Source organism: Camelus dromedarius, chromosome 13, assembly GCF_036321535.1.
Source record: "Camelus dromedarius isolate mCamDro1 chromosome 13, mCamDro1.pat, whole genome shotgun sequence".
In the NCBI taxonomy this organism is placed as follows: domain Eukaryota; kingdom Metazoa; phylum Chordata; class Mammalia; order Artiodactyla; family Camelidae; genus Camelus; species Camelus dromedarius.
Genome location: NC_087448.1, coordinates 61,193,933 through 61,221,488, shown reverse-complemented (window position 1 = coordinate 61,221,488; position 27,556 = coordinate 61,193,933). Strand labels below are relative to the sequence as shown.

At 41.3% G+C, this 27,556-nt stretch overlaps 1 protein-coding gene across 5 annotated transcripts in view; it reads right to left on the bottom strand.

Moving 5' to 3' along the window:
- DCLK1 (doublecortin like kinase 1) overlaps positions 1 to 27,556 on the bottom strand; it is a 295,805-nt gene that overhangs the window by 58,565 nt on the left and 209,684 nt on the right. For 2 of the 5 annotated variants that reach the window (XM_031465885.2, XM_031465883.2), the window contains exons 6-7: positions 16,371 to 16,465; positions 1,289 to 1,373 (exon numbers count right to left, since the gene is read on the bottom strand). In XM_031465885.2, the coding sequence (XP_031321745.1) occupies positions 1,289 to 1,373; positions 16,371 to 16,465 (180 nt within the window). Of the gene's footprint in view, positions 1 to 1,285; positions 1,374 to 3,596; positions 12,421 to 16,370; positions 16,466 to 27,556 lie in introns of those variants that run through there. The other 3 variants (XM_031465884.2, XM_031465882.2, XM_031465886.2) reach the window with 2 other exon arrangements.

Genomic DNA, 27,556 nt, shown 5'->3' with positions numbered 1-27,556 from the left:
TCGTCTCACCCCAAAGAAGCCACAATTCTGCCTCTGTTTGAAGGATTCAGCCTGAGGATTTTTGTCTAGTCCATGGTTATTACCGGAGACAGTTGGAGAAGTTTCAAATCCACTGTAAAGCACCCAAATTTACAAAACATCTCTCAGATGACATGGTCTTAAGGCTCTTTTCTACACGGATAATAAAAGTAACCATCCTTGGCTGTTGGAGGCAAGCCTGACTTTGGATGGGAAATGGAAGGAGGTGCTTCCGACCCTTCCGTCCAGTGGGCGCCCAGCTGGAGCACATGGCATGGGATTCCCCCCTGACTATTGAGAAAACGTAGCTTTTAGGCTTTTGCCTAAGAAGACTTAGCCAAAGGCTTAGTCAAGGCCCATTTCATTTCATTAGGTAAATAAAATACATTGGAACAAAAGAGACCTCTGAATGGCTGAATCTCATACTTCTGGAAATACCAAAAAAGGCTGATATTGCATGGTAGTCAGAAAATAATCCCTGGGTAAGTCACATATCTCACATGACATAATAAAAGTGCCTCCCCCAAATGGCACTTTTTGGGAAAATTTAATCATATGATTTAAAACAAATAAGGGGTGCTGATCCTTTAACAGTGGCTCGATCATACCGGTTTTTACTTTAGTTTCTAAATACTTTCCTGTAATTGATTTGAGCCTGATAAAAAACCCCCGGTGAGTCCTGTATTACAATCTCCATTTCATAGAAGAGGCTTATCCAAAACAAACCGGTAGTTGTTAGCAAAAAAAAAAAAAAAGTTGACTCTAGAATCCAGGTCATCTGACCACTTTCTAAAGTGAATTAGCTTAAGGTACAAAGAATATTTTTGCAGTTGCCATCGATTCTTTCTGTAAAGCCAGACTTTCACATACTGACTTCACTTAGGTTAGAGTGTCTCTGCAGGGCTGTTACAGTCAATCACGAGAGAAAATGTTCTTAATGTTCTAAATGTGAACAGAATTTGGGACAAAGGCAACAATTACCCCCTTGTATTTGAAAAGTGGGCAGCAGCTGGCCTTCTTAGAATGCTTATGCCCTCAGAGGGTGGGGAACTTCTCCACATGAGGCCAACACCCTCTTCCTGCCCCCAGTACATACTGGTCCCTGGTGGGAGCCACATTTAGTCCTATCCCCTTGCTATAACCCTTTGGAGCTGCTTCAGGCTCAGTCTGCTGGGGAAGTGACAGCCCCCCGGTGTAAATGTAGCCAACCCATCCTCTGCCCAGTACAAGCAGAACCTGCTCCTCAGACAGCAGGTCCCAAGCTCACCACCTTCTCCAGGTCCGTCATTCTCATCCATCGAGCTGCAGACTTTGGTGGACGCGAGTGAAGTGGAGGAGCCACCATGCTGGGAGCTCTGTGGGGGAAGAGGAACAGAGGATAAAGATCGTCGGTCCGAGTGCCCGAGTCTCGAGGTACCGGGCCTAGCCCAGAATCTCGGGAGATAACTGCACCCACCACCAGGGAAGGGTTGGGCTTAACCCTCGGAAAGGGACGCTCTCACACGATTCAGTCAGGGCTAGCTCCCCTCTCCACCCTATTAACCAGCAATAGATGGTGCTAGCTGTGTCTGGCTAATCACTCTCGACTTGGACGTTCCATGACTTTTCATTTCTTATTTTCAAAACCAGCACCCTTTGGCTCGCTGTTTAGGTTGGGCAGATTTTAGGTACCTCACCTCACTCCTCCACAGTCTATCTGCAAATAGGTTTCAGGTAAGGTGTCATTCTGATCTCTCTTTTTTGTTTTTTTTTTCCTATTCTTACCATAGAAAAAATTTTTCTTCCTTTTTCTATGGAATATCCTTTAAAAAACATTCAGCTTTGCCACATCCTTGGAGAAAGGTTAAAGAGTGGGTTTGTTAATTCCACTTTGAGATAAAGAAATAAGCACTCAGCAAGTTATCGACATGTTAAATATTACAGAACACCAATATTTCCTTATTATTACCTTTATTCCTGAGGCAAAAACAGGACTGAACACCTAAGTTTTGTGAATCCTTTGTAATTTTGGTGTATTTGGACCCAAGACCCACGAGAGCAAACCAGGTAACAACTGTATTACAAAGCTCACGGGATGAAACGATACCAAACATTTAACACTGTGATCAGCCACGAGGCAGTATCTTTAACAATGAACATTTCCATCTCTGCATCGATGCCCTGAGAAAACAATTTGGACATTTCAGTGCTATTTCTAAACAGTGAACACAGCTTGTCCTAAAAGATCGTCCTTCTGTTTCCCTGGGTTTATCCATTTGGTTGGCCTGATGGGAGCCAGGAGGCGGTGAGGGGGCGGCCCTGGCTCGTGGTGCCGGCTGTCTGTGGAGCAGAGAGAAGGGAGAGAGCATCTGTAGTTGAATTAATAATGAAGAGGGGGCGAGAAGCAAAGTTGACCTAGTTTTCCTCTGCTTACCTGTCTCCTTTCAACCTCCTCCCGTTCCATCCAGCCTTAACTGTGCACAGAGTAGGAGGGGAGAGAAGTTTGACATACTTTCATTGTGCCAAACAGTATATTGCATAGGAAATTCAAAGATTTTAGTTCTCACCCAAAGGATGAAGATAGTTGGTCAATTGCTACTTAAGTCATTGCAGGGCCATTTCAGAACAACGTGCTAAGAAGAGCACGCACCATTGGACGAGTTCATCAAAGTTGACACAATCAGGATCAAAGCTAAATTCACAGCAGCGACGCATCTGGAAGTTTCGGGGTTACCCTAGTACACCACACCCCTGAAGGTCACCTAGTTTGTGTGGGGTGCCCTTTATCTTCCAGTTCCTAGGAACCCCTCATCAATCACCCTCGTGACTGGAGCTGTTTCCCATCCTCTCTCATTCAGCCTCCCTTTGTGACCAGCAGCACACACTTGTCCTATGTCAGGCCAGAGAGAGCAATTCAGATTGTGACCTTGACACAGACTTTTCCTTGGTGTGACACTAACTGTATAGTCATAACCAACTCTGTCGAAGGTACTGTAAAAGCATGAGCCTCTAAGCAGAGTGCTCTGCTGACTTTTATGGATGCTTGTTTGCGAAAATCTTGTACTTATAATATTGGAATACGAGGTTGAGACAAGGCAGATTTACAATGTCCAGGTCTGGAGAAAAGAAACATTGACACTACTACATTTGAGGGGCAGGTGTATGTTTTCTCCCAGAACAGGGAGATCTTTTATTCCCTGCATCGTTGCTTTTGCTGTAGACGTAATGCTGTTCCAAGCAGAAAAGCCGTAAGAAAATGTCTAAAACGTAGACCTTCTCTTCTGGGCTTTCCAGTCCTTGAATTTCTTCCAGCAGCGCCACAAATGGTGTTTAATAATGTAGACACATTGTGGTCTGGGATGGCAGGTGCTGTCTTGTCATATGGTGTTTCAGATTTTAGAATACAAAGACACATTCCTTCAGAATCAAGCACGCAAATTAACAGACTAGAAGCGTGTTTCCCAGCAAAGATGTCCACAACTTATGTACTCAATTCCAAAATCGTGTTCTTTTAATAAAAACATCAGATGCTCAATACAGAACTCTGACCCAGATGATATGAAAACATCTTTTAAGGTGTAATGTTTTATAAACTTGCTGGTATTATTCACTAAACTGCCTTATCAACTAATGAATTGCATTTTCAATATGAATTGCATTTACAATACCAAATGTCTGATGCCCTGAATGCTTGCCACAGTGCCAGCTGTGTTTTCTCTGCCTTATGAACAAGAACCCCTCCTGATTTTTAGGCTCTGGCAAAAAAAAAAAAAAGAAAAAAAGAAAAAAAGAAAAAAAAGTAGGGTTAACACAAGTCTGCTTATGTTTAAAATTGCTTATTTTCAACTTTAGGTTTGAGAGTGTACTTCAAGTCATATCAAATTCCATGCTGTCTGATGGCACCAGAAAGAAGAACATTTAATTACAAATAGGGAATTCTGAAATGAAAAGTTATCATTTTATTTACTATGCCCAAATAAAGTAAAATAAATGTATTAAATTTCCAGAGGTGTTATCTCTTCTTTTTCCCAAAGAAATAAGATAGTTAACATTAGACACTTACCCAAGACAATGACCATTCACGGATTCAAAGAATTTCAGGGACTGAAATGGACCTCACAGATTATCTGTTCTACCCTACTTCCAAAGAGACCTACGGAGACCAAATTCCCACTACAAAAATCCCAGCCCAGTGGTCAAATGGCCTCTGTCCAAAGATCTCCAGTACTGAACTCATTACTTCCTGAGACGGCCCCCTAACTGTTAATGAGGCAAAGAAAATTCTTCCTTAGGTTAATGTCCGAATGATGTCCCTCTACGTTTTCTAGTTTTCGTTCTTAGTTCTCATCTCTGAAGCCACCTCGCACAGGTCTAATTCATTTCCCAGGGCAACGATGCTGTAGACATTTGGAAATAGCTACTGGGCTCTTTCCGTGTCTTCTCTTTTTCAATGTCAATATTCCCAGTGTCTTTGGTCATAAAACAGAGTTCCATGACCCCTGACCTTCCAGTTGTCAGTATCTCTGATTAATGCTGGTGCTCAAAACACATGCAATATTCTAGGTGTACCCTGACCAGCACAGAACAGAGAAGGACAGAGCGTTCTTCCTTGTGAATAGAATGCTAATGCACTTTGAGATCATACTGATTTACCAGTAACATAACTTTTAAGCCTACACTAAGCTCACACTGTGTCAGATCTCCCTATCCTATATCTGAAAGGTTGGTGTTTTGGATCAAGTCTAAGACTTCTCATTTATTCATAGTAATGTCATATTTATTACATTCATATCCTTCCAGCCTGTCATTTTTTTGGATTCTGATTCTGTCACCTAACATTTTTGCTCTCTCCCAGCTGAAGTCATTCATTAATCACCATGGCCCTTTGTGTACACTCGTTGCTAACCCTAAACATACTGCCTTAGTGTGGGAACATTTTGATTATTGCCCATAGGTCCAATTGAAGGATTGTAAAAATAGTAAAGGGAAAACGTGTAGGTTCTTGTTCTTTAGAATTAATCCAGTGAAGTGGATCAGCCTTTATTTGTGACCTACAGAAGCTGAAAAGCCTACTTATATTTTTTCATGCTTATAAATGAAATCGATTTACTTACATGGTTTTTCTGAGAAGATAAACCATTTTATAGCATGTATGGTGATAAGATTTTGTGTTTGCTTCTGTCAGTTTGCTAATTGTAAGGCATATAAGTGTACAGTGCAAAACATACAGTTATTTTCAAATTTAATGCAAATAGCTGCTCTAAGAGGTCTTGTGACATTTGAAATGTCATCACCTCCAAGCAGATTTAATGGGAACCAGGTGGACAGGTTGCTGGCACCTGGATGCTTTTACGGCACACCTTCATAAAAGCACTGCCCGAAGTAAGAACACATCCTAAGTGTAGCTATTTAGCTTGGGATCACATAACAGATGGAGAACATATCACACTTTTTGAAGTAAGTGAGAAAACTGACATAACAGCTCTAACCACATTTTACCAAGATGTATCGACCATGTAGGAAAAAACAGTCCGTTTCAAATATAAGTGGTATGACCTACTCCTGTCATTTGTATTAATGGTGTCACTCAGCTGGGGTCCACACTGAATAAAGATCACAAAAATATCCAATCAATCCAATTGATTTAATCAAGGTAGAAAAATCTCACCAGGTAACTCTTGCTTTGTCTGGATAACTGTATTATTTCCGCTTCACATTTTGCCTTGGTATACAGTTATTACTGTGTTAAGATTTATTTGGAAAATGACAAACAGAGAATTTAGAAATCAACTGATCAATTTTATAAAGGAAACACAACCAACAGATATTTAACAAACTCAAACAGCTGTCTCGGTGATCCTGACTTGAGATCTACAGAGTCTCTAAAGATGACCTCATATAACAAAATTAAATCATAATCTTGGTGTAGACAGCTTGAAATCCAAGGGACTCTATGTGTATATAGAAAAACCATACATTTATTTACTTTCCAAGTGGGTACAGACTAATAAGATGATGACATCAATCTGCAATAAGTATTAAGGCTCCATTATTTGAGACAAGGCACAAGTTTTCCCAAATTTTCCAAATTCCTTTGTCTGCATTCTCCATAGCATGTTCAACCTAGCGTTTATGGTGTAGGCAGTCATGTGCATAACTCAGCATGAATACTGAAAAATGCCAAACGTTATCATAAAGATCTGGTCAAAGTTTTTAAAAGACTGTAGAACTGTTATTCATGAAATTGGGTTTACTTAGAGGAAGGGAAAATGAAAATGGAAATGTTGGCATTAAATCTGTTAGTGAAGCCATGGGAGCCAAGATTTCAAAAATAAACGTGTTTAGTTACAACTCTGTTGTATCAGGCAGTCTGCTCACTTAAGGCCAGGACCTATAAATTCAGAATCTGAGCCATTTGTCTTGGTGGGCACCAGGTCTCCTCTTATGAGTTTCTCTTCATGAAATCACAGTTTGGAAGGGGACCAGGAAAATGTCTAGTTTAGCTCCTCTCAATAAAATAATTCCCCCCGTGACTTATTCCTCAATTCTGATTCCCAATCCGTGATAAAGGGAGCTTACCACTCTTTCAGGCATCTGCTCCATTTTATTTTAAACTCTAGCATATGAAAAAAGTATAAGCACAATTTGGAATTCTATAAATTTGTAAACATACTTTCCAGTCGTACCATTATTGCCTTAAGCACTGATTACATTTAGGTTATCAAGGAAATAATACAGAGGACCCATTAAAGCAAACTACAATTTTAAGGTAAGAATGAACCTCATAAAAATGTTAGATTTAAAACCAGAGCTTTAGACTTCTATGATAATTTGAATGTAAAAATGCTTTTTTCTAACTAGGCCAGTAGAATTTTCTGTTCTCCCTTATACTAAACTATGAATGAAATAGATTGTGGATTTTTGTTCTATATTAAAGTTGGGTAATCAAGTATTTTATTATATACTTGTTTATTTTATACATTTATTTATTGAGTGTTTTTAAAATAACTTCCAATCACGCACATACCTATTTACATGCACATTTTTTCCCCCTGCAAATTAGATGACCTTGGGGAAAATGTTCTTCATACCTAGGAGGAAAGTTAGTATGTTTAAAATTTCTTTGTTTCAACCAATTGCCAGTTCATTTGAAATATTCACCCTTAAGACAATCCTGAGAGGAAAGTGTATTAATGATTTTAATATAACCTAGTAAAACAGAATTCTTCATCAGAGAGTCTTATTTCATTGTTATTGTCGGTATTTTATACCTTAGATGTCTTTTGCAGTATCTCAAGGATCACTTGTTTGTGCAAATTACATCACAAGAACACCACAAATGTGATTTATGAAGGTAGCCCTTACCCCACACAGTCATTTCAATTTTAGCATCTACTGATCAAGTTTTCTGAAAGAAACCCACTGAACAGCATTAAGTTGTTTTTCCTGTTTATTGTATAGTTATTCTAAGGTGGTAAGTGTCACAAAGTTAACTTTGAGTGGAATAACATGGTCCAGTGTGAAACACAAGGTACAGCGTTTTACAATGAAACCAACAGCACAAAACAATGGAACTTTCAAAACTGGGTAGTTCAATGAAACATTTCCTCATTTCGCTCTATAAAACTCTGCTGCTGGCCTCAATTGATGGATTTTTAAAGCATGTTGCTGTTTAAAACAGTTTAACACCAAATACACATCCAAGAGAATACACATCCAAGCAATTCAAACTGTAAGCAGGAAATATGTCAACCTCTTTGTGAAAACTGTGTCCAGATTTATAGTATTCATGGCGTATTTTTAAGTAAAATGTCCTAGAATAAATAAACTCAATTCCTTGCTTGTTGATGAATATAAACTAAAAAAACAAAAACAAGAAAAACCACCAAGAAAAAAAAAAAAATCACAAGAAAATTCGCTTTCATAGTTCTTTGCCTATGACCTTTCAGATACCTACTACCCTGGCTTCAAAAACATTTTGTGGCCATATATAATACAAACATCCATGTATTACATGCATCATTTATACTATCTTGGAATTTATCCATCATCTTTACTAAAATGAACTACATTTTAAAGACACTATATATCATGCTCTCTGAAAAATTATGGCTAGGCCTCAGATTTCCTATCTTTTTCCACATGCGTTACAGGCACAATATTACAAATATCTTTCAGCTGACAGTATAACAAGCTGCAACAGGCAATTGGTGTGCTGAATTCAACACAGCTCTAATTTTCACACTATACTTCTGTGGGATACAGTTGTCACCAACATGCACAATCAGGGATGCTAGCTAGCAAGGCTAATGCAGATACACACAAGTAGGCAAATGTAGGCATATATAGTATCTTCATTCAATTAACATTTGTGTATATATATACCTGCATATACTTATATAGGTATATAATCACACAGACAGCAAGTATAGTAAGGTTACCACTGAAAATACATCAATACTTTAGAACAGAGTTTTGAAGAACACACAAAACTGCCTTACAGGTTATCTGGCTTTGTTATTAAACTTACTTCACATCAAATACAGTTTGGATTCTCCTCTATTTATATTTCAATATAATACTCAACTCCTCACAACTCTATAAACCAATACTGCCTTTTTCAGCGAATACTGACTGATAATCACTACATGTCATACACATTAGAGAAACACCATCGATAGTACATAATCATTTTAATAACTGAATATCAAGACATAACAATATAAGCATTCAGGTAAGCTTATATTTAATAGTTAACAATATTAAATTTATCTGAATTTGAAAATGTTTTGTTAATCTGTTTATCCAGATTTTTCAAAATAATTTAGTACATCTGACTATTTGGAACCATTCTGCCGTACTAGTTTAGCAAAGTACCTTTGAACTTAAACATGCCCCAATTAATATGTCACAAGTAACGATTTATGACATGAAAGGTTTTACATAAAATTCCACAAGAGCCAGTAACTTATAAGGCTGTGTCACAAATACCATACTTTACTATGTATGGTCTATAAACACACACAAATACACAATACACAAATACACAAGTAACCACACCCATATATACAGTAAGCCCTGCAAGTTTACATAAACACCTACACACCTGGGTAGGTACATGGCCACATATGAAAAATTTAGTAGTCCAATGGCTAAAATACATGGAATTATTTTTCAAGAATATTATTCTATATATTCATTCATTTGTATTAAGAAATGTGGCTTTAGACTTCACTGTTTTTAAATGAAAAAACAAAAACAAAAACAAAAAACCAAAACCCAATCACATAAAGATTTGCAGTGGATGCAACCAAACATACCCCTGCTGGTTAACACAGGGAACACATACATATGGTACATAAATGTTGGTTCAAAATGTTTTTAGAAGATATTTGAGTTTTTCATATTTAGATGAGCCAATATAAGGACACAGGGAGGTGTATAGATGGGTGGACCTGTCACTTCTTCAAAACCTATGATAGTATGAAAACCTTGTGCATTCCCAACCCCCTCACCCCCACTTAATTGACTAAACAAGACAAAGAAGAAACAAACGAACTGATTTCCAGAGCTAGTCTTTTGAGTTCACACTGAAGTTTAGACTTGATATACCATTAGGTTTGGCATTTCTAAAATGCTGAAGGCAGGGAAATACTTATTATATCTTTCTCTATGATGTCTAAGGGGAAAAAAAAGTAAGTGCAAATGAAAAACAGTATCAAACTTTTACCTAGAGTGCAATGTCTTCACAGAACACTTAAGGTTTAGCTTAAGGACAAAAATGCATTGCTTTTACTAGAGGTCTCTTCTACCTAGTAGAACAATTAAAAATTTTAGTGTCTAATTAAAAAAAAAATTCTAGACGTTAAGTAAATCTTAAGTGCCTACAAATCATCAATTCGGCTCCACCAACGGACTGAAAACTTCTGGTTTGTTGCTGTGGATTTTTTAAAATTTCTGCTTTAGTAAAATGGAATTATGCTTGCGTAGAAAGAGATCTCAAAGTCTATAAATGGTGTGCTGTTTCAATCTCTGAGGGATTTTAGTTTCTAAAAGTAAATGATATATATTGCCCCTGAACAGTCCTTTAATAAAAGTCATATGTTCAAAAGATTAAATGCTGTGGAATAGCATTTCCCTTGGAACTGCTTGAATGGAAAGTTGGCCATGATATCTACTGGCAATTAGTACAAGTCCAGTTTCTTTTTGCCGTGTCTAAACAAAGCCCTGGGCTTCCTAGCAGTTGGTGATATCTGCCACTTATCCAGAACGAACAGCATTTATTGGACCCTTCGAAGCAGTAGTTGTCCATAAGATTGACAGTTCAGGGAAATTAAAATTATTGGAATTTATTTTTGTTCTGGACCATCTGACCCCACCAGATTTAAGTTAACTGTTCCACTGCTTTCTTTGCATTTCTGACAGTTCAGTCAAATACATACTAATCTTTTATGGACTCAACTGTATTAAGTAATGCATTTTACAAAGACATAACTAGAACAGACACCAGCATAGGCAACCTCACAGATGTTTACTGTTTCAGCTAAAACAAAGCAGCCTTTTGATCTCAGCAGGAGTCTGCTCATTTCTATTGGAAACAGTTTTAAAACCTGAAGTCTGGAACAGGTATTATTATGAACTGTTCTTTCAAGATGGAATGGTTCAGTTTGCGGTTCTCGAATAATCTGCCAGAGAAGTGTCTTTCTCTCCAACAGACAGGATAATGAGGCACTAATTATGTAAGGCTAAGTTTTCAAATGCTGTTAGGTTGCCTGGACTTTTTTTTTCCCCTTCTTTTTCTTATGGTTGGAATATTTTATTCACTTGGAAAGTGAGATAGTAACATATGTAACTATAAACCAGATGGTAAAATTTGATAGTTGAGCAATTTATCAAGGAGATAAATTGATAACGTTTAAAACAGTATATGACAACTGAACTTCTCGCCATCTTGAATCGAACATTTTGTTTTTAAAATCAGTTTTCAAGTAAAATTTGAAAAAAACCCAAGTAAAAGCCTCCAAATGGCAGCATACATTTTTAATTTATCACCTACCGAGATATGTCAAGCCTGTAAAATATCAAAACCATGCTACACAAGTCTTAAATTGTTAGTGTTTGAACTAGTAAAACTAAATGATCACTAGGGTACGGCTTAAATACAACAGACCATACACATGAAATTAATTTTTAACATTCAGATTTAAAAATAACTATTTTATGTTTAGGCAAAGCTGACTATAATTCCTTAAACAGAGGACTAGAAAAGCAGAATTAGTAGGTTAATGTTTAACAATGGGTTATAATCATAGACCTACTTGGTTGAACACAAAAGAAGTTTTGCATATCAAAATTTCCAAAACACCAGCAGGATCCAGGATTTATCAGCATGGAGATTTGGATATTTTTGGCCAGATTTATGTAGCACCATTTAAAAGAATTTTGCTTTTCAAATTGATTTTTTGGAAGAACTCCAGACACAATTTTTTTAGGTCTGTGTGTTAAGAAAAGTTTCCTAGCTTCAGCTTTTGCACATTTCAAAAATCACATACATGGCTGTAGGGAGGAATTATATAATTTATAACAATGTCATTGAATAAGTTCTTCATGTTAGTATACAGTTTAAGCTATACTTTTGCTGTTTCCAATCAAAGATAAGTTTAAAAAGTGAAATTTACTTGACAACAAAAACAAGGAAAGTTCCTGATGCCTGATGTGAGCATCTTCATGAGACGTGTCCTTGACGTGAGCTTTTCCTCACCTACGTTACACACAAAATGATAAACAGCTCTGAATACTGTCTAGGAAGAAAAAGAACACTACTTGAATATTTTAATTATTTTGCAATAAAAGTACTTTAAAAACCAGCAATCCAAATTTTATAAAGAATATAACTTTGAGGGAAAAAAATGTCTGCTAATGCCATTTTAATCTGCTTGACCAGAAAATGTGTACAGAATTGTACAGAAAAATTCTATCTACAGAAATTATGACTCTGCACTGATACATTCAGAGTATGAATAACTACAGAGCTAACACATCATTCGCGTGTTCTGATACTCAAGGCTGGGCGCATATATGAAATTCATCTAGAACCAGGCCTAGCACAAAATTTTTAGCAATTGAGGGAGTCTGTGTTCAAGGTCCTGCAATCAAATCAATGTAGGAGATATTAAAAAAAAAAAATCTCCTTCAAGGATTAACACCATGAATATAAAATGTCTGGATATTTACTTTTATATGATTTGGGCTTCATAATTGCAAGGTATGCAAAACTCTTTTGTGCATTTTGCCGTTAGACTTTTGCTTAGGAGACACGAAACCTTCACCCAACCACAAACCATATACATTGCTCCATTGTCTCTTTTACACTGAGTCTCCTACTGAATCCAAGTCCTCCGAAGAGAGGGGGCGATACAGGTCCTGCAAGATGAAGGGCGGTACAGACTCGTTTACTTGGTTTCTTAGGTGCCCTGAGGCGCTCTCAGGAGTAGAGCAACACTGAACGGCATCTTGGTCTCTAATGTCATTAGACCTTTTAGAGTCACCAAGTTTGGATAAGAGGAAACGTAATCATTGACAAACCATCTAAGTAGATAAACATGATGCTTATTTTGCCTTACTGGCTTGATCTGCTCATGAGCTTTTGCTCTGTGTCCAATTGTCTTACAGCCCCTGAGGTCTGTCAGTGTCACCTCTGCTACTATGTGCCGAGGCAGTTCTTTCCTGAACATTTCCTTCCCATTCGGGGTAGAAGAGGAACATGCTGACCTCACACAATAATTTGTTAGGAGCCCCAGCTGGCATTCAGCAAATTCTGGTCCCAGAGCAGCAACTCAAGGGTTGTATTTGCACACCGCATACACCCAATAAACATTGCCTTTTCGAAATTGTATGTTTGGAAGACAGAAAGAATGTGAACCTGACCTCCCTGCTCCCTTCCCAATGCTCTTTCCGACTCCCCAACTGCCCACCCATCACCTCCCCTCTTCTTCCCTCCGCCCCTTTCTGCTACGAGATCTCTCTGTTGGTAGCCAGGCAACCAGCTCAGATCTGCCGAGAGCCTCTAGAATCTCAGCTTCTTTTCTATGTTGAACCACCCACTCCTCACATCATCTGACTGATCAGATAATCTACAAAAGTCAGGGATGTGGGAGTATAATGGGGAGCTTCATTCAACCTACACAACACGTTTCTTCCTGATGTATTAAGAAATGTGACCCCAAAAAGTTCATGGGTGGAAAAGATCCTCCAGGATCTGCTTCTGTGACCAAACGCTTCTGTAGACAGCAATTTCAATGACAGTGTTTTGGGAAAAATAAGGGGGTTGCTTTGTACACTGCCACCAGTAATTTCATGAAGAAAAATATCTGGCAAGCAGACACTATATGACTATTCTAAAATACCCAAGGGGGTAACATAAAAATATGATTTTAACGGAAGCAAAAAAAGGTGATTAACCATCATGATTAATATAAATAAAAAATACAGATTTTCTTACTTGTGAAGAAAGGGGTCAAATGTCTCAATACTCCGTTAAAAAAAACCAACATAACCAACTTGTATTCCTGTGTTTCAAAACGATGTAGGAAGTGTGAGAACGCATGTGTGTGTGTGAGAGAGTGTGTGTGGTGGGGGCAGGCAGCCAACTCATTTTCCTGGCCGTGTTGCTAGGCAACACAGGAGGAAAAATAGAAGTAGCTACTGTTTTCCAATTTGCAATAAAAAGAGTTACTTTATTCTTTGAAGTGTCTTCTTTTAGCATTCGCCATCTTTCACTTATTTCAGTATTTCCTGCATAGGAGTATAGCCAACCATTTGAGAAGAATATTAACCAAATCTGAAACAGGATCAGTTTTCAGGGATATTCTAGGCTCATTTTAACCAGGAGGGATTATTTGATGCAGTTGCTGCCACACCAAGATGAAAGCTCCTCTCACTAAAGCAGCTGGGAATGTTTCTACGCCTTGACGTGGTACACGGATGGAGGATGTGCATTTATGGCCTCTATTCAAAAGCTTGGAAACCGAACCGTCTCTGAATTATCCTGTGCTCTGCTCACAACATGTGCTTAATAAATGCTTTCAGATGATAATAAACCTTTTGTCTCCTTAAAACGCGCGAGATTGTTTTTCCCTCTCACATGCAGTGCTTGCACTGGTAGTTTAAATAAAGACAAAATAAAGACTCTGTGAGAGAACCATCCTGTGTAATCATTCTCCAAGCCCTGGTGATGTTAATTATATAAGCCACTGGCCACACAGCTGCTGGGACCTGGATGGAAATGTTCTGCCTCAGTTGGACAAAGCCACAGTGAAGCAGAGAATATAGAGGGCAGAAGAAGTAAATTCTAGCCTCATTCTGCCAACAAAGGGGCAGTTGAGCCCAGTGCTTTCTATCCCAAGATGGATGTGTCCACTGTCAGCAAGCCGGAGGAAGCTCAGGTCGGTGGCAGAGAGTCTCGTTCTCTCTAATCTCACCTCAACAACTAAGCAGCAGCTAATCCTGAACCCAATTTAATCAGCCCAAAGGATGAAGAGGGATTTCTACGCCAGGTGTACTCTCCAAAGCATACACTTCAAAAAAGAGAATGTCCTATGCAAGAGGACCCTCTCTGTCCTACTTCTGATGGCTGCACCTATAGATGGAGGTGTCGCTGGGTAACATTTACAAGAAATCAAAAATCACCCCACTACCCCTTCCGCCACTCGAGGACAGACATTTAAAAGATTAAATTAATCTGGCCAATTCTTTTTTTAACAGGCACTTATTTATGTATTACATATATATTTTATATTTTTAACATATATTTATTTTAATATGTATATGTACATTTGGGGTGTAATTCGTTTATTTCTTTAATGGAGGTACTGGGGATTGAACCCAGGACCTCGTGCATGCTGGGCACGCGCACCACCACTGAGCTGTACCCTCCCCCACTGGCCAATTCTTCTTTTAATAGTTCACCAATGATCCCTGCACTTTAGAATGTGGCCAAGAAGAAACCACAGTGAAAACACTCAGATGGAACTGGAAGAGAATGATTGGGTTTTCTATCTGGAAAGAGCCCTTTTTTTTTTTTTGGTTTGGTTTGGTTTTTCCTAAGGCTTAGAGAGGATAACAAACTTATTTAAGATAACACAGCCATTTAGTGGAGTTGCTGGTGCCAAGCTCCAGGCCGCATCCGGTAGCCTAGACAAGCTAGACCTGACACCAGGAGGCTCCGTGGAGCGAGACAGTACCACCTGGCGTTTGGTGGGCCAGGCTCCAACAGGATCAGGGACTGACTTGGTCCCCTGCTCCCACTTTTAGAGGACGGGTGGTCATGACCTTGGCAGGAGGCTTGAAAAGAGGAGCTTCCATCTTGGATGCAGTTTAAATGTATGGAACTTCGAAGTCTCATTTTAAAGCACATGATACAAGAAACTAAATTCAGGAACCCTGGCTTTGAATTCAAAAGCCGCCAAGGGGCGCTAGCTTATTCAAATGCTCAGAGAGCAGCATCCTCAGACCTCCTGAGAGCACACATTCCTCCTCACCTTGCTCGTGAAATCCGGACAATGAAAGGCCTCCCATATCCCCCCCCTGCACCTTCCCCACCCCTCTCCTCCTTTTATTCTTGCCTTGATGCTACTGGAAAAGAAAGACAGCACCAGTGTGAGCGTATCAGAACAGCAGCTCTTCCATCCTGAAGGAAAAGCTAATCCCCACCCTCTTCCTTCACACGGAGAAGCTAACACTGTTTCCGGTAACTTTTTGACTTTAATCTCCACACTCAATCAACTTCTCCATTATTACAGAAGCAGCTAAAAGATAAATGCAGGTTGTGATGAAAGAGAAGGTGCTCAGTGTGGGTTTCATTCCCCAAAACAGCCGTCACATGTACCCATCCCTGCAGTGTGGCCCCTCAGCTGCTCTGGACCACTTGTTCTATATCACAAAGCAACGTCCCGCCAGGGCCCGCCCACCTCTGCAACCCAGGCATGTTTCCTTTTCCTGCTTTAGGGAGGCTGGTGATCAGTGATGATGTCTTTAACGAAACTCATTACACCCAAGGAAGCTCACAAACCAGTGCCATTAAAATCTTTGTGCATTTGGGACAAGAGAGTGGGGCATTTACAAGTGAAGTAGCAACTGTTTATTCTTCTTGGAATTAAGATTTGCACACGTTTACAGGGAAATGAGAAGCCCCGAGTCTGAGCTCAGAGAAACCACAGCCAGAATAAGGGACCCACTGTTGGCCACCTCCTGCCCTCGCCTGGTTATCACTCAGAGACAAGCAGCGCTATTATGAGAGGGCCGCTTGCTGGCACCTGTGCCCTCCGCACCGAGATTTGGACACGTCTTAAACAAGGAGCGTGCTTATTTCTTACCCTCTGCTTCCGCAGGCTTCCTGGGCTGGTGGGTGATGGGCTTGGAGACTTGCCCGAGCGCGGAGTAGAGAGCTGACTACCAGGGGTTCCATTAACTGGAAGCACAAAGAACCACACAGAGAAAAAAAATGTATATTAAAGAATTCTCGTGACAAATCAGCTTCTCAGAGAAACAAATGATTAAAGAGGGACATTTGCTAAAATTCCAGACAACTTTTTATCTACAGTCCTGAAAACAAAGTTTCAGGGAGGAATCTTCTTCAGAAATTCACTGTTTTATTAGTCCTGTGTTTAATATAACAGCAGGTTACATTAAAAAATTTTTAATGTACTTTTCACAACTTTCTGGCTGAATTTATTAATGATGCTTTTAACTTTTAGGCATGTGTTTAAGGTCCTGAGACACTTTCAGTGGAATTCATGCTTAATTCTTGAATTTAGCATCCCTGTACTACCCAGCAGGAATAAACATTAGAATGGCTCCCAAGTGATAGTTCCAGCAACTTGTTAAAATAGATCACTGTCTTTTTAGAGTTAAGAACTCACTTCCAGAAGTGCCTGCATCCACTGGTGCCCTGCACATCCCCCTAGCCTAACTCTTGAAGGACCTGCCTCCAGCAGGACAAAGTAATCGGCACCGGCATTCAGGAACCCCTCACAGTTAGTCTTTACTTCTGTTAAAAATAAAAGCTGCTTTCTAACAGGTTTAAATCACCAGGATTGACCTGACTCTCAAGACTTTTACACAACATTATCCCTAAACTGAGTCAAAGCCACAGAACTCAGGTAAGCCATTCTTTTCTCTGAGTAACAACACCTCTAAGAACTGATAAAACACTTAAAGACATGACTCTATAAAGATATATCAGGTCACCACCATTTCACCTGTAAAAATGTCAACATTTTTTACACTTTTACATCCACAGCCAGTGAAGTAGGATTTGCAAGGGACACACACGTTCTCGAGGGTGTAGAATAAACATTTTCCACGAGGGAGAGCAATCATGCATTTAACTTACCTTCTATGAGTTCTAACATGGACACAGCCTCGGGGTCTAACCTGACCAACCAGAGCAAGAGGCAGAGTTCCCTCCCAGCACTAAGCCCCGCACCGCAGAAAAGGGAAGTGCCTGGACTAGTTGAGGATGGCTAAGGCTGCTCCCAGAGCAGGCTGAATGAGACGCAGGATTCATCAGCAGATGCCTTTTCTGCGTAAGGCTGACGTCTTCCAAGCAGCAGTGGGAGGTGCGGGCTCTGTCTTAGGCTACATCAAAGGTGTCAATTAAGCCTCATGCCAACGCGGAACCCCCACCCCAACCAGTAACTCCCGGAAGCTGGAGCCCTTTCTGTACTTTGCACTGAATCATAATGAAGTGCCTCTGGGGGCAAGAGACCCGGCGGTGACTCATCTGAAAATCAAAATGACAATAATTCTTCTAAAGCTGGTGGCTACCCAGTAATAAGGGGTAATAAGTACACCCTGACAAAATTCAGTGGTAAAGTACATGTTTATTGATTTTGCACCCACAATGTTTGCACCAAACCTTAGGGCCCATGCAAGTGGGAAGCTTCTTGTTTTGTCATCTTCTCCAAAGACCTTTAACAAATGTCACAGAACTCATGCTGCACTAATCTGTATTTTGCCTTTGAAATGTATTCGGTGTCTCCATCTAAAACACACACACACAACAACTTTTTTTTTTTTTTTTTGGCAGATTGAAGTAGGAAGCACCGAGAATGCTTGAATCTGCTTGCATTCTACAATCCTGTCTTTGCTGAGTGAGCCTGGGGCTCTGGCCTCACGGCACTACACTTCCCAGCCAGCGGCCCCTGCAGGAAGGGCTCTGAAATAGGCAGGGACTAAAGAACTGTGGGCAGAGACAGAATCCACAACCAGTAAGGCAAGGGACCCCCTAGGAGCTGACTGGAAAACAGGCTTTGTGAAGGTAACATCTTCTTCGCCTACTTTCTATGTTACTTTACATCTTTAGGTCACTCCCAAAGGCTACCCGGATTGGTGAAAATGAGCAAATGGGAAATCAAACACAGTATTCACATTTTTCACTTTTGGGACTCTAATTTTACCAAGCAAACGAGACATAGAAAAAAAGAGAAAGTGCCCTCTCAGGAAAGCAGCCTTCGGAATACCTAGCTTAAAAAAGCAAAACAACAACAAAAAGCTTGCATTTACTAAGTACTCATTATGTGTGCATCTCAGTTTATTTATTTTTTTCAGTGGAGGTACTGACGATGGGACCCAGGACCTTGTGCACACTAAGCACGCGCTCTGCCACTGAGCTATACTCTCCCGCCTCAGTTTAATGAAGACTTATTTTCTATGGACCAGTTAATGCACTTAAACCTTTCATTCATATACACACACATACACACACACACACACATATATATATATATATATACAACATACACACATATATTAACTGATTTAACTCTTACAATAACTCTGTGAGGCAAGCAGTATGATTTTACAAGTGAGGAGGCATAAAGATGATCAGCAACTTGACCGGTGAAGCAAAGCAATCCAGACCCCGCTCTCCACCATCACCCTCCCTTACTGCACCAGCCTTCTAGCCTGCAGGAAAATCAGGTAAATAAACTCATAATCACGACAAAGTGTCCTGAGAGGGGAAGTACTGGGTGTTGTTATTGGAATCCTGACAACCTATGGGGTCAGGACTGGCCTACACCTTACAGAGGGTAACAGGTAATGAAGCCAGGCCCTAAGTATTAGTGGGAGTTTGCAGGTGAAGGAGAGTAGGGGATGGTGTTCCAAGGTGAGGGCCCACCTGTTTCATGGCTGGGCATGGAAGAGGAATCAAATGTGGTGCTTTGAAGGGACCTAAATTAGTTAGCATAGCAGGAAAGGGGAGTTGGAGGGCAGGACCTTCCAAATGAGGATGGAGGAGGCAGTGGTCACACACTGCCGGGCTCTGACATTCAAGCTAAAGAGTTTGGTTTTTATCCAAAGTACAATGAGAAGCTACTGAATGATTTTAAGCAGGAGCCAGAGGATCAGCTGTGCATTTCAAAAAGCTCTCAAGAGCTCTTGTCCTGTCCAGAACGGATTAGGGGAGCACGCAGTTGGAGCAGGGACATTCCTTAGTAGCACGTCCAGGTAGGAGAGAGCGTGGCAAGTTTAAGGGTCCTGTGGTCAGAGAGGTGGTGTGGCTGGATCTAGCACAGTGCAGTGGAGGTCAAAGTAAATGGAAACATTCTAGAGAGACTTAAGAGGAGAACACTTTAGGGTCGAAGAGGATTATGGCTAGAGGTGGAGCAAGGTTGGAAGGACAGAGAGTTTGAACATGTTTAACTGAAGAATCTTGGGTGATTTCAATTCTGCATTGTATGTACCTTGATATACTCAACCTGAGAAAAGAAAGAAAAACATTTGCATTGTAGGTTGGTGTTATTTTTTTCTGTTTTAGATGAGGAAACTGAGGTTCAGAGAACTCATCTGTCCAAAGACAAACAGCTGGAAGGTGGCAGAGCTAGAACTGGATTTTGTTTCTTTCTTTTATTTTTTTTTTAAGTTTTTTATTTATTTAATGATTTTATTTGTTCAGGGGGGAGGTAATTAGGTTTATTTTTTTAATGGCAGTACTGGGGGTTGAATCCAGGACCTCATGCGTGCTAAGGATGCACTCTACCAGTTGAGCTATACCCTCCCCCTCATTTATTTCTTACTCAAAGAACTGTACACTTTTCCCATGAGGGGCCTGTCCTGGCACCTCAGGACGTGACCGCGACTCTTGCCCCCCCCACCCCCGTCTGCAGAGCTAAGGATGTGTAGGTTTCTCTATCACTGGGGCAATCGAACCCGCCTCCTTTATTTAAAGCCACTAGGCTTAGGGCTTCTACCTGTGTTACCATCTCCCTGGAGAAATAAATTTCAAGTTCCAAACAAGTCATTTAAAATCAAACATTTTTGGAACACAATCTGCTTGCAAGTTAGGAACGACCTGTATTCTTAAGGTCAGAGTTCTGTTCTCACTCTTCCTCTTGGCCACCTGAAAAGCACTGGCAACTTCTTAAAATGGTTCTTGACCTCCAGAAAACATCACACACCTTAGTGTTGGATCACTGCTGGAATAAGGAATTTTATTTCACAAGTTTGACACATGTGTTGAGAGCTCAGTTGTTTTTTATCCTGTAATACCAGAAGTCCCTGAGTGCCAGTAAAAAAGGCTTTGTCTTTTATTTACTAGAACTCATTAAAATTCAACTAACAAAAAGAGTTACTTAACAGAGGCCTTTTATTAAACAATTCTTTCTTTTGAATGGGAAAAATTCAACTTCGTAAGATTGTTTTTGAATGGCCAAGCAGGTCTAACAATTAGTTATTTCAGTCGGAAGTCACCAACATCTGAATGACTAAAGCACTCATCAGACCCACTGCTTTAAATCCAGTTCTGGTTTCCCTGTCTCAGATTTGTCCATGGAACTTTCCCTTAAATCCTGTATCCTTTGTTCTGGCTGCTACCACCTGACGGAGAAGTGCTAAAAAACTTCAGGCTGGATTATTGTCATATCCTGTGATGATCAATTACATAATTAGCCACCAAAGAGCTATGGAAAAGAATCTGTGAAGCTGATTTCTACCATCTTTAGTCCATGCCCTTCTGGGCACCGAAGCCTAGCAGGGACACAAAAGCCTAAATTTTTCACAGCACATGATTCCTCATGAAAGATCCGACCTCATTTTTTCCTTCATCATTTCAGATCGATGATCCTACTAGACTTTACTCCTTGGAGCCATGAATTCAGGATTCTATAATCAACCAGTCAGTACACACAAGGTACACTTATTTTGTGCCTGACTCTATCTAGTGGTCTCCTGTCTCCCCAAACTTAAAACTGAATATGAAAGTTACTTAAAAAAAATTCTAGAATTGGGAAAAACTTGGCTTACTCGTTCTAATTCACGGCTCCTTTTAAATGACTTCAGGCTCAAATGTGTGCTACCTTAGCAAACCCTTTGTGAACACGGAGGGTTTCTTCCCTTTAGTTTCAAAAGGCTCAGACAGCAAGTGCAGACTCAATGTTTAAATGCCTCAAGCTGGTCCTGAAGTTAGAACAGTCTCCATGCAAGACTGTCTAACTCCAAGCTGACTAACCTTTTGGACCTGAAAACCCTCCTGGCCGTTTCCCTGTCTTCTTGCTGCACTTAAGGCGGCTCATTTATTTATGGTGCCGCGTTTGCAGGGATGAGGGGAGGGAAGGTGTCTGCGTGTATCTGGGCCTCTCCGTCTGTGTGTGCAGCGGGTGGTGATCCAGGCATGCTGCCCGGCGGAGCTGGCTGCTTGCCCTAGACTCTCCCTCGCTCCCTCATCATGGAGGAGGCTGCAGACTCTAAAATATGCCTTCCCAGCCAGCCTTTGTCCATTGCCTGCCACATTATCAAGGGAGAAAAAAGAAGGAAAGAAAAAGCAGATGGAGTCAACTGAGGCAAAGAGAAAATAGACAAGTATCTCCTGGGAGGGGGAGCTCTTGAGAAAAAGGCTTTTTCCTAATTCTGTCTTCCCAGGGCCTCAGTTCACGGGGGAGGTGGAGCCCTGATTTTCTCCACTCGTCTGCTTTCTCTTGTGCTGAGACAAGGGATCCAGTTCAGAGACTGTCTTCCCTACTGAGGATAATGGAAAGTGGGGAGGTCAACAGAAACAGTGCGGATGGGGAAAGGAACATGGCTCTATGAATTAATTTTTTTAAATAAATATTTACAAAAAGGCCCTTGAACCTCAGGAAATCTCAGCAACCTGAAAAGATCCCACTGTTCCTGAACTCACTCATCTGGTCAGCACGGACCCAGTGGTTGCCATGGACTTGAAGGCCCTGCAGAATGAACGTGTGATGCGTGCTGCTTGTCCTCAGAGACCTCATGACTCGGTTAGGATGATACAGTTTGTCGTCTGTAGCCCCGGAGCCGAATCGAGTGTCCCAGGACTGGAGAGGCGGTAAAGACCCTCACAGGGGTCACCTGGGCTACACTGGGCGTGTGCACGACTCACAGGAAGTGACAGAGGAAGCCTTCTAGAAAGCGATAGGAATTAAGAAAGGTACAAGGCGGAAAAGCCCCAGGGGTATCTGGCGGCAGTTTAAGTTGGTTTGCAGGCTGGAGCACGAGTTCAGAGAAGACACAGGAGAGATGGCTGCAAAGGAAGACTGGCCGGACCCCGACGTTCTTCACCTGAGAATAAAGAGTGAAGACTTCACTCGGCTACAAGGCTGACATGAGTGTGCCAGGCAGACGCAAGGAGCAGAGGACAAAGGCAGGAAGGAGGCCAGCGACACGTGGTTCCTGCAGCTGGGAGAAACCCCAGTCCTAGGACAGCATCGCCAAGGAGGAGCCGGGAGGGCTGGGGATAGACTACATGTGGAAGAGGAGGGGGAAAAGGAGTCAGAGATGATTATAGGGTAAACGGAAATGATTTTTAACTCAATAGTGAAACAGGGTCACATGGAGTCCTCTGATTTAAAATTATGAAAACGTGTCAGCTGGGATCCCAGAAGAGGCTGTGGCTGTGACGAGGGAATCAGGCACTACGGGCACCAGGGATCGGGGTGGATGAGGGTCCCAGACTGATGCGCTCTGTGCCCCTGCAGACCCCTTGTGGGTGCTGCCCCCACCCTAGCGGGGACTGCAGGGCGCCTCCCCCTGCAGTGAAGCCTGCGTGGCAGCCCCAGGCCAGCCCCGCAATGACCCCGGCACAGCACGGCCTGGGCCCGCCCGCTGGGATGGCGCTTCCACAGGTCACCCGTGGTGTCCTCGCTGCCAAATCCTATGACCTCCCTTCAGTTCTCGTGACCTCCCACTTGCCCTCTGCACACTTCTGGCCCCTCCCTCCTTCTCGAACCTTCCTGCCCCCTTGACGTCTGTTAGCGCGCTCTCTTCGTTCCTTTGCCTCTTCTCACCTGCCCCCATAACTGCACGTGGTCCTGGGGCTCCGTGTTCATCCTCACCTTACAAACCTCCCGTCGGGTTAAGGGGAGCAGGATCTTACCTTTGCGTGATTTAAATCACCCCTATGCGCCAGGGTCTCCCAAGTAGGTATTGTCGCAGCTCAACTCAGACTTCAACACAGTTACCCACCGCTTGCCTCCTGGTGCGTCCACCCTCATGTCTACAAGGGACCCATTCCCTCGCTCCTCCTCGATCGACATACCATCACCTCTGACCCCTCTTCTCTTCCTCTGGCCTCATATCCACTTAAATTCCTGGTTTCATTTCCCCTTTGAAGTCCCGCCTCCCCCCTCATTTTAAACGTTGCTGTTTCAATCCTGCCCTGACAGTTTCCTCCTGGGATGACTACAGTGGCTTCGTGGAGCCTTCCCGGCCTGGGACCCTTCACGCGTAGCCATCCTCTATACCACTGTGCCATTGTTTCTAAAATCCAAATAAAAATCAAATCATGGCCTTACTAGAAATCCTCTTTCACCCCCTAATACCTGCAACAAAATCATGCCTGTGTGACGCTGCAACCTCACCATGACCAACTGGGCCCCCACCATCTTCTCCCCTTCCTGGAATTCTATCATTCATTTTTACTGGACTAGCAATTTTTCCTTAAACATGCCATATGCTTTTGTACATTAATGCTTTAACTCCCCTTGTTTTCTCAGGTGGTGATGCCCCCCGGCCCTTCTGATGCTGGCAGGACCCTTCAAGTCCCAGTTTATAAGTCTTTTTCTCTGGCCCTGTTGGTGAGATTTAGCCCCTTGTTGCTCTGGGCTGTCATGGTACTCACTACACGGTTAGAGTCAGTGGTACACATGTTTGTCTCCCAACTTGAAGACAAGACTATAAACAACCTGAAGACAAGAACTGTGGTTTAATCATCTTTGTGTCCTTACAACCTAATACATGTCTGGAACACAGTAGATACTCAGGAAATATCTATTTAATCAACACAGGGCATTAACATGGGAGGAATCTATAAAAGCAGTTGATGTAGGGTGCTGTCCCCACACAGACAGAGGGTCAAAGACAATGGGTCAAAGCTGTGAAGAGCATCTCCGAAACACCCGCTGAAGGTGAGCCCTGGGGGAATTGACAGGTGCAGGGAAGGAGAATGGGAGGAGGATTCAGCTTTATATGCAGCAAAAATGTCTAAAAACACAGGGGATGGCCCTCTTGATTTTCTTGGTGCATTTTGTTTTCAACAATTCCCTTGGAACGTCAAAGCAGGAAGAATCCTCTTCTGAAATCTCTACACCAAAGGGAAAAGGCTGAACTCAAAATTAATAGCTAGCAATCTGCCTTGGGAGGTGTTTGATATAAATTAAAAAATTGACAAATTGGACTGGTAAACTGATTAAAATTCTCTTTGCTTCCCCAGCTTTGGTTGTTGTCTTACCTGCATAAGTTGCATAAAGCATTTTTATATAACTGTAAAAAAGTAAAATATGACTAGCATAAATAAAAAGACTTCAGGATTTCCAGAGTCACATACAAGTAAGTTTGAAGCCCGGGAAATATGGAATGGTGCCCCTGCCATGGTAGAAGGTCATTAACCAAGGTGTCCAGCTTTTCCCTCTTTCAGATGTTCACTCTGGCATCTCCAGCATCGTTGGTCCATGGTGGGTTCTCAGTGCATATTGAATGAATGAATGGTTGTTGCCATGAGTGTTTCTACCTTAGACTATAAGCTTCTGGAGGGCAAGAAAGTGCATCAGCTCATGCTTGAATTGACGGGTGTAAGGCACCCACTGGGGCCTAAGCTGTGTTTGTCTTGGCTTCTATAGACAGAGTGCCTCAACAGGGGGTGCCACTCTACAAGGAAAACATGGCCATCCATCTAAATGGGAATAAAACTATAAGCAAACCCAAAAAACACCTGAAGTTCTTCTAAGGGATCCAAGAAGAGATTAAAATTTTGAAATCTGTAAGTTCCTAGGGAGGACTGCAGCAATGAAAACCCAGGATAGGTAAATGTGGTTCTCATATATTTTCAGTATTAAGAAAACAACATAAAGCAAAACTAAACTTTATCCATTCTTACTGGAATTGAACTAGCGCATATAATAGTATTATTTGGGGGGATGCTTTGTTATAACTTCCCTGTGCAGATAAAGGAGTTTATTGAAAAGAAATTCACATTTAAATGACATATTTTATGAGATGTCTGAGTTCGCAAGACAGACACATGAATAAAGATTCAACCCGTATTAAACTCTCTTTATGATGCTCTTATGTAGTCTTGTTTCTTTAAGAAGCATTAACACCCGTTTTCTCCGTTTCTCAGGGATATCTCATTCAGTGTCTCAGCACACAATTGTCTGGGGGTCCCTATTTCTGTGTCATCAAGGCTTCTGGTTTCTCTGTTTCTAGCTCCAATTGCCTTCTTTGGACCCTTTCTGTTGTGGAGACTAATAGTAATTCAACAGCCAGGTAAATCATATTATCTATAAATTACTTAGGGGCTTGACCCGTGTACTTCCTGAGAGCAGGGGCTGTTTCTTTCATCTCTGCACTTTTAGCACCTAGCAAGTGCCTGACACTGGCAGGCCTGAACTTGATATTTCAGAGGGTGTAAATGAACACCTTACATTAATAAATCACCTCTAGCTTTTGGTCTCAGGAGGAAGAATGAGTAAGGGGCAAAGAGAAGATTTGCAGGGGATGCTCATTCTGGTCCTAACCCTGACTAGCCAAGGGAAGTTTCTGTCTACCACTGACATACATCATGAAGCTGGAGTGAATCATTTCACCCCCTGCAATGCTGGTGCCTGGGACTAACACTTGGGCTTCAATTGCAAAGTGTTGTTAGGTTGTAAATTGCATACTTAAACTAGGCACTGTATCAGTTATCTCCTTGAGATCGAAATTTTAATAAGCAGAGATGAAAAAATTGGTATCAGAGATTGTCAGCCTGTTGTGCCTGGAGCACTGGACACCCTTGGGGCTAGCCCTGAGGGGCCACTATTAACTCGGTGACTCTGGGCCAAGAACCCCCAGTCCTGCCCCTGCTTCCTTATTTTTTAAAAATGGACTATATTATGATATAATAAAGAATATCTTGTCTTGCCTGTAATTGGGAGATCATTGGGAGGGTCAAAATAGATCAAAGAGATAAAAATTCTATGTAAATTCTGATGTTTCATTTAAATATGTCAACAATATTATCACATACAGCATGGAAACCTACAAATCTTAACTTTATACTACACTCTGATCTCTGTATAGTGCAGGAAGATGACTACTGGAAAGAGAAATTAAAAAACTGAAGGAGAAATCATTTCAAACTTTAGGTTAATGTGTAAGGGGGAAAAATGAAGATTCCTTAATGTTAAAATGTCAGGTTCATGGTGATAATGGGGCTTGGGGCCAAGCCAACATTTAAGGAGTATAAAAGTAAAATTATTCACATTCCAGTTCTACGATTTATGAATAACACTGAACAGACTATTTTAAGAAAATCTGGATGCAGTCAATATAGCGATAGCTCACTGCTCCTTTCCATGGTTTCAAGATACATATCTGAGTAGAGACATGGAGTCTCAGGCCAGCTCAGTGGAGGGGCCCAAGGCAGGTAATCCCCTGACATCCAGCAGCTGAACTTGCTCCAAAAAGATACGGAAACACCACTGGACTCCCTGAAACATGGGCTTAGGTCCCAGAAAAAGGGAGTGATCTTGGGGTCACTGGCATAATCCACTCATTTGCATCTGGGCATTTCTGCTTTATAAACCCCCTCTCTAAATTACAATCACCCAGAGGAAGGTGATAAGATTTGACAGCAAGTCAGAATCAAGAGACAAGTCATTGCATTTTATAAGTTCTTATATAATTAGGAGAAGGCTGTACGGCATATCTTCTAGATCAAAACGACTGAAGTTGAAAACTTTTTATGCATAAAAGGTTCATATTAAACAAAATGTGATCAGTGCCATTTAATTAATTTTGACCTGGAAGTTAAAGATACCTTGAAGGAAGTGTTAATGTTTCAAGAACATATGGGTTTTAGAGAGGATTTGGATTCTGGTTTCCGTGTGGAGACGATACTCCCTGGTGTGGTGCACTTACCACAAATTCCAAGTCGTTGCTGGTCAGATAACCAGGTTTTAACTAGAGTAGAAAAGGGATTCAGGGAAACAGCAGAAAACAGAAGTGCTTGTCTGAAGCGATCTATCGATTTTGAGGTAATAGATCCCATCCATTTTAAACTTCT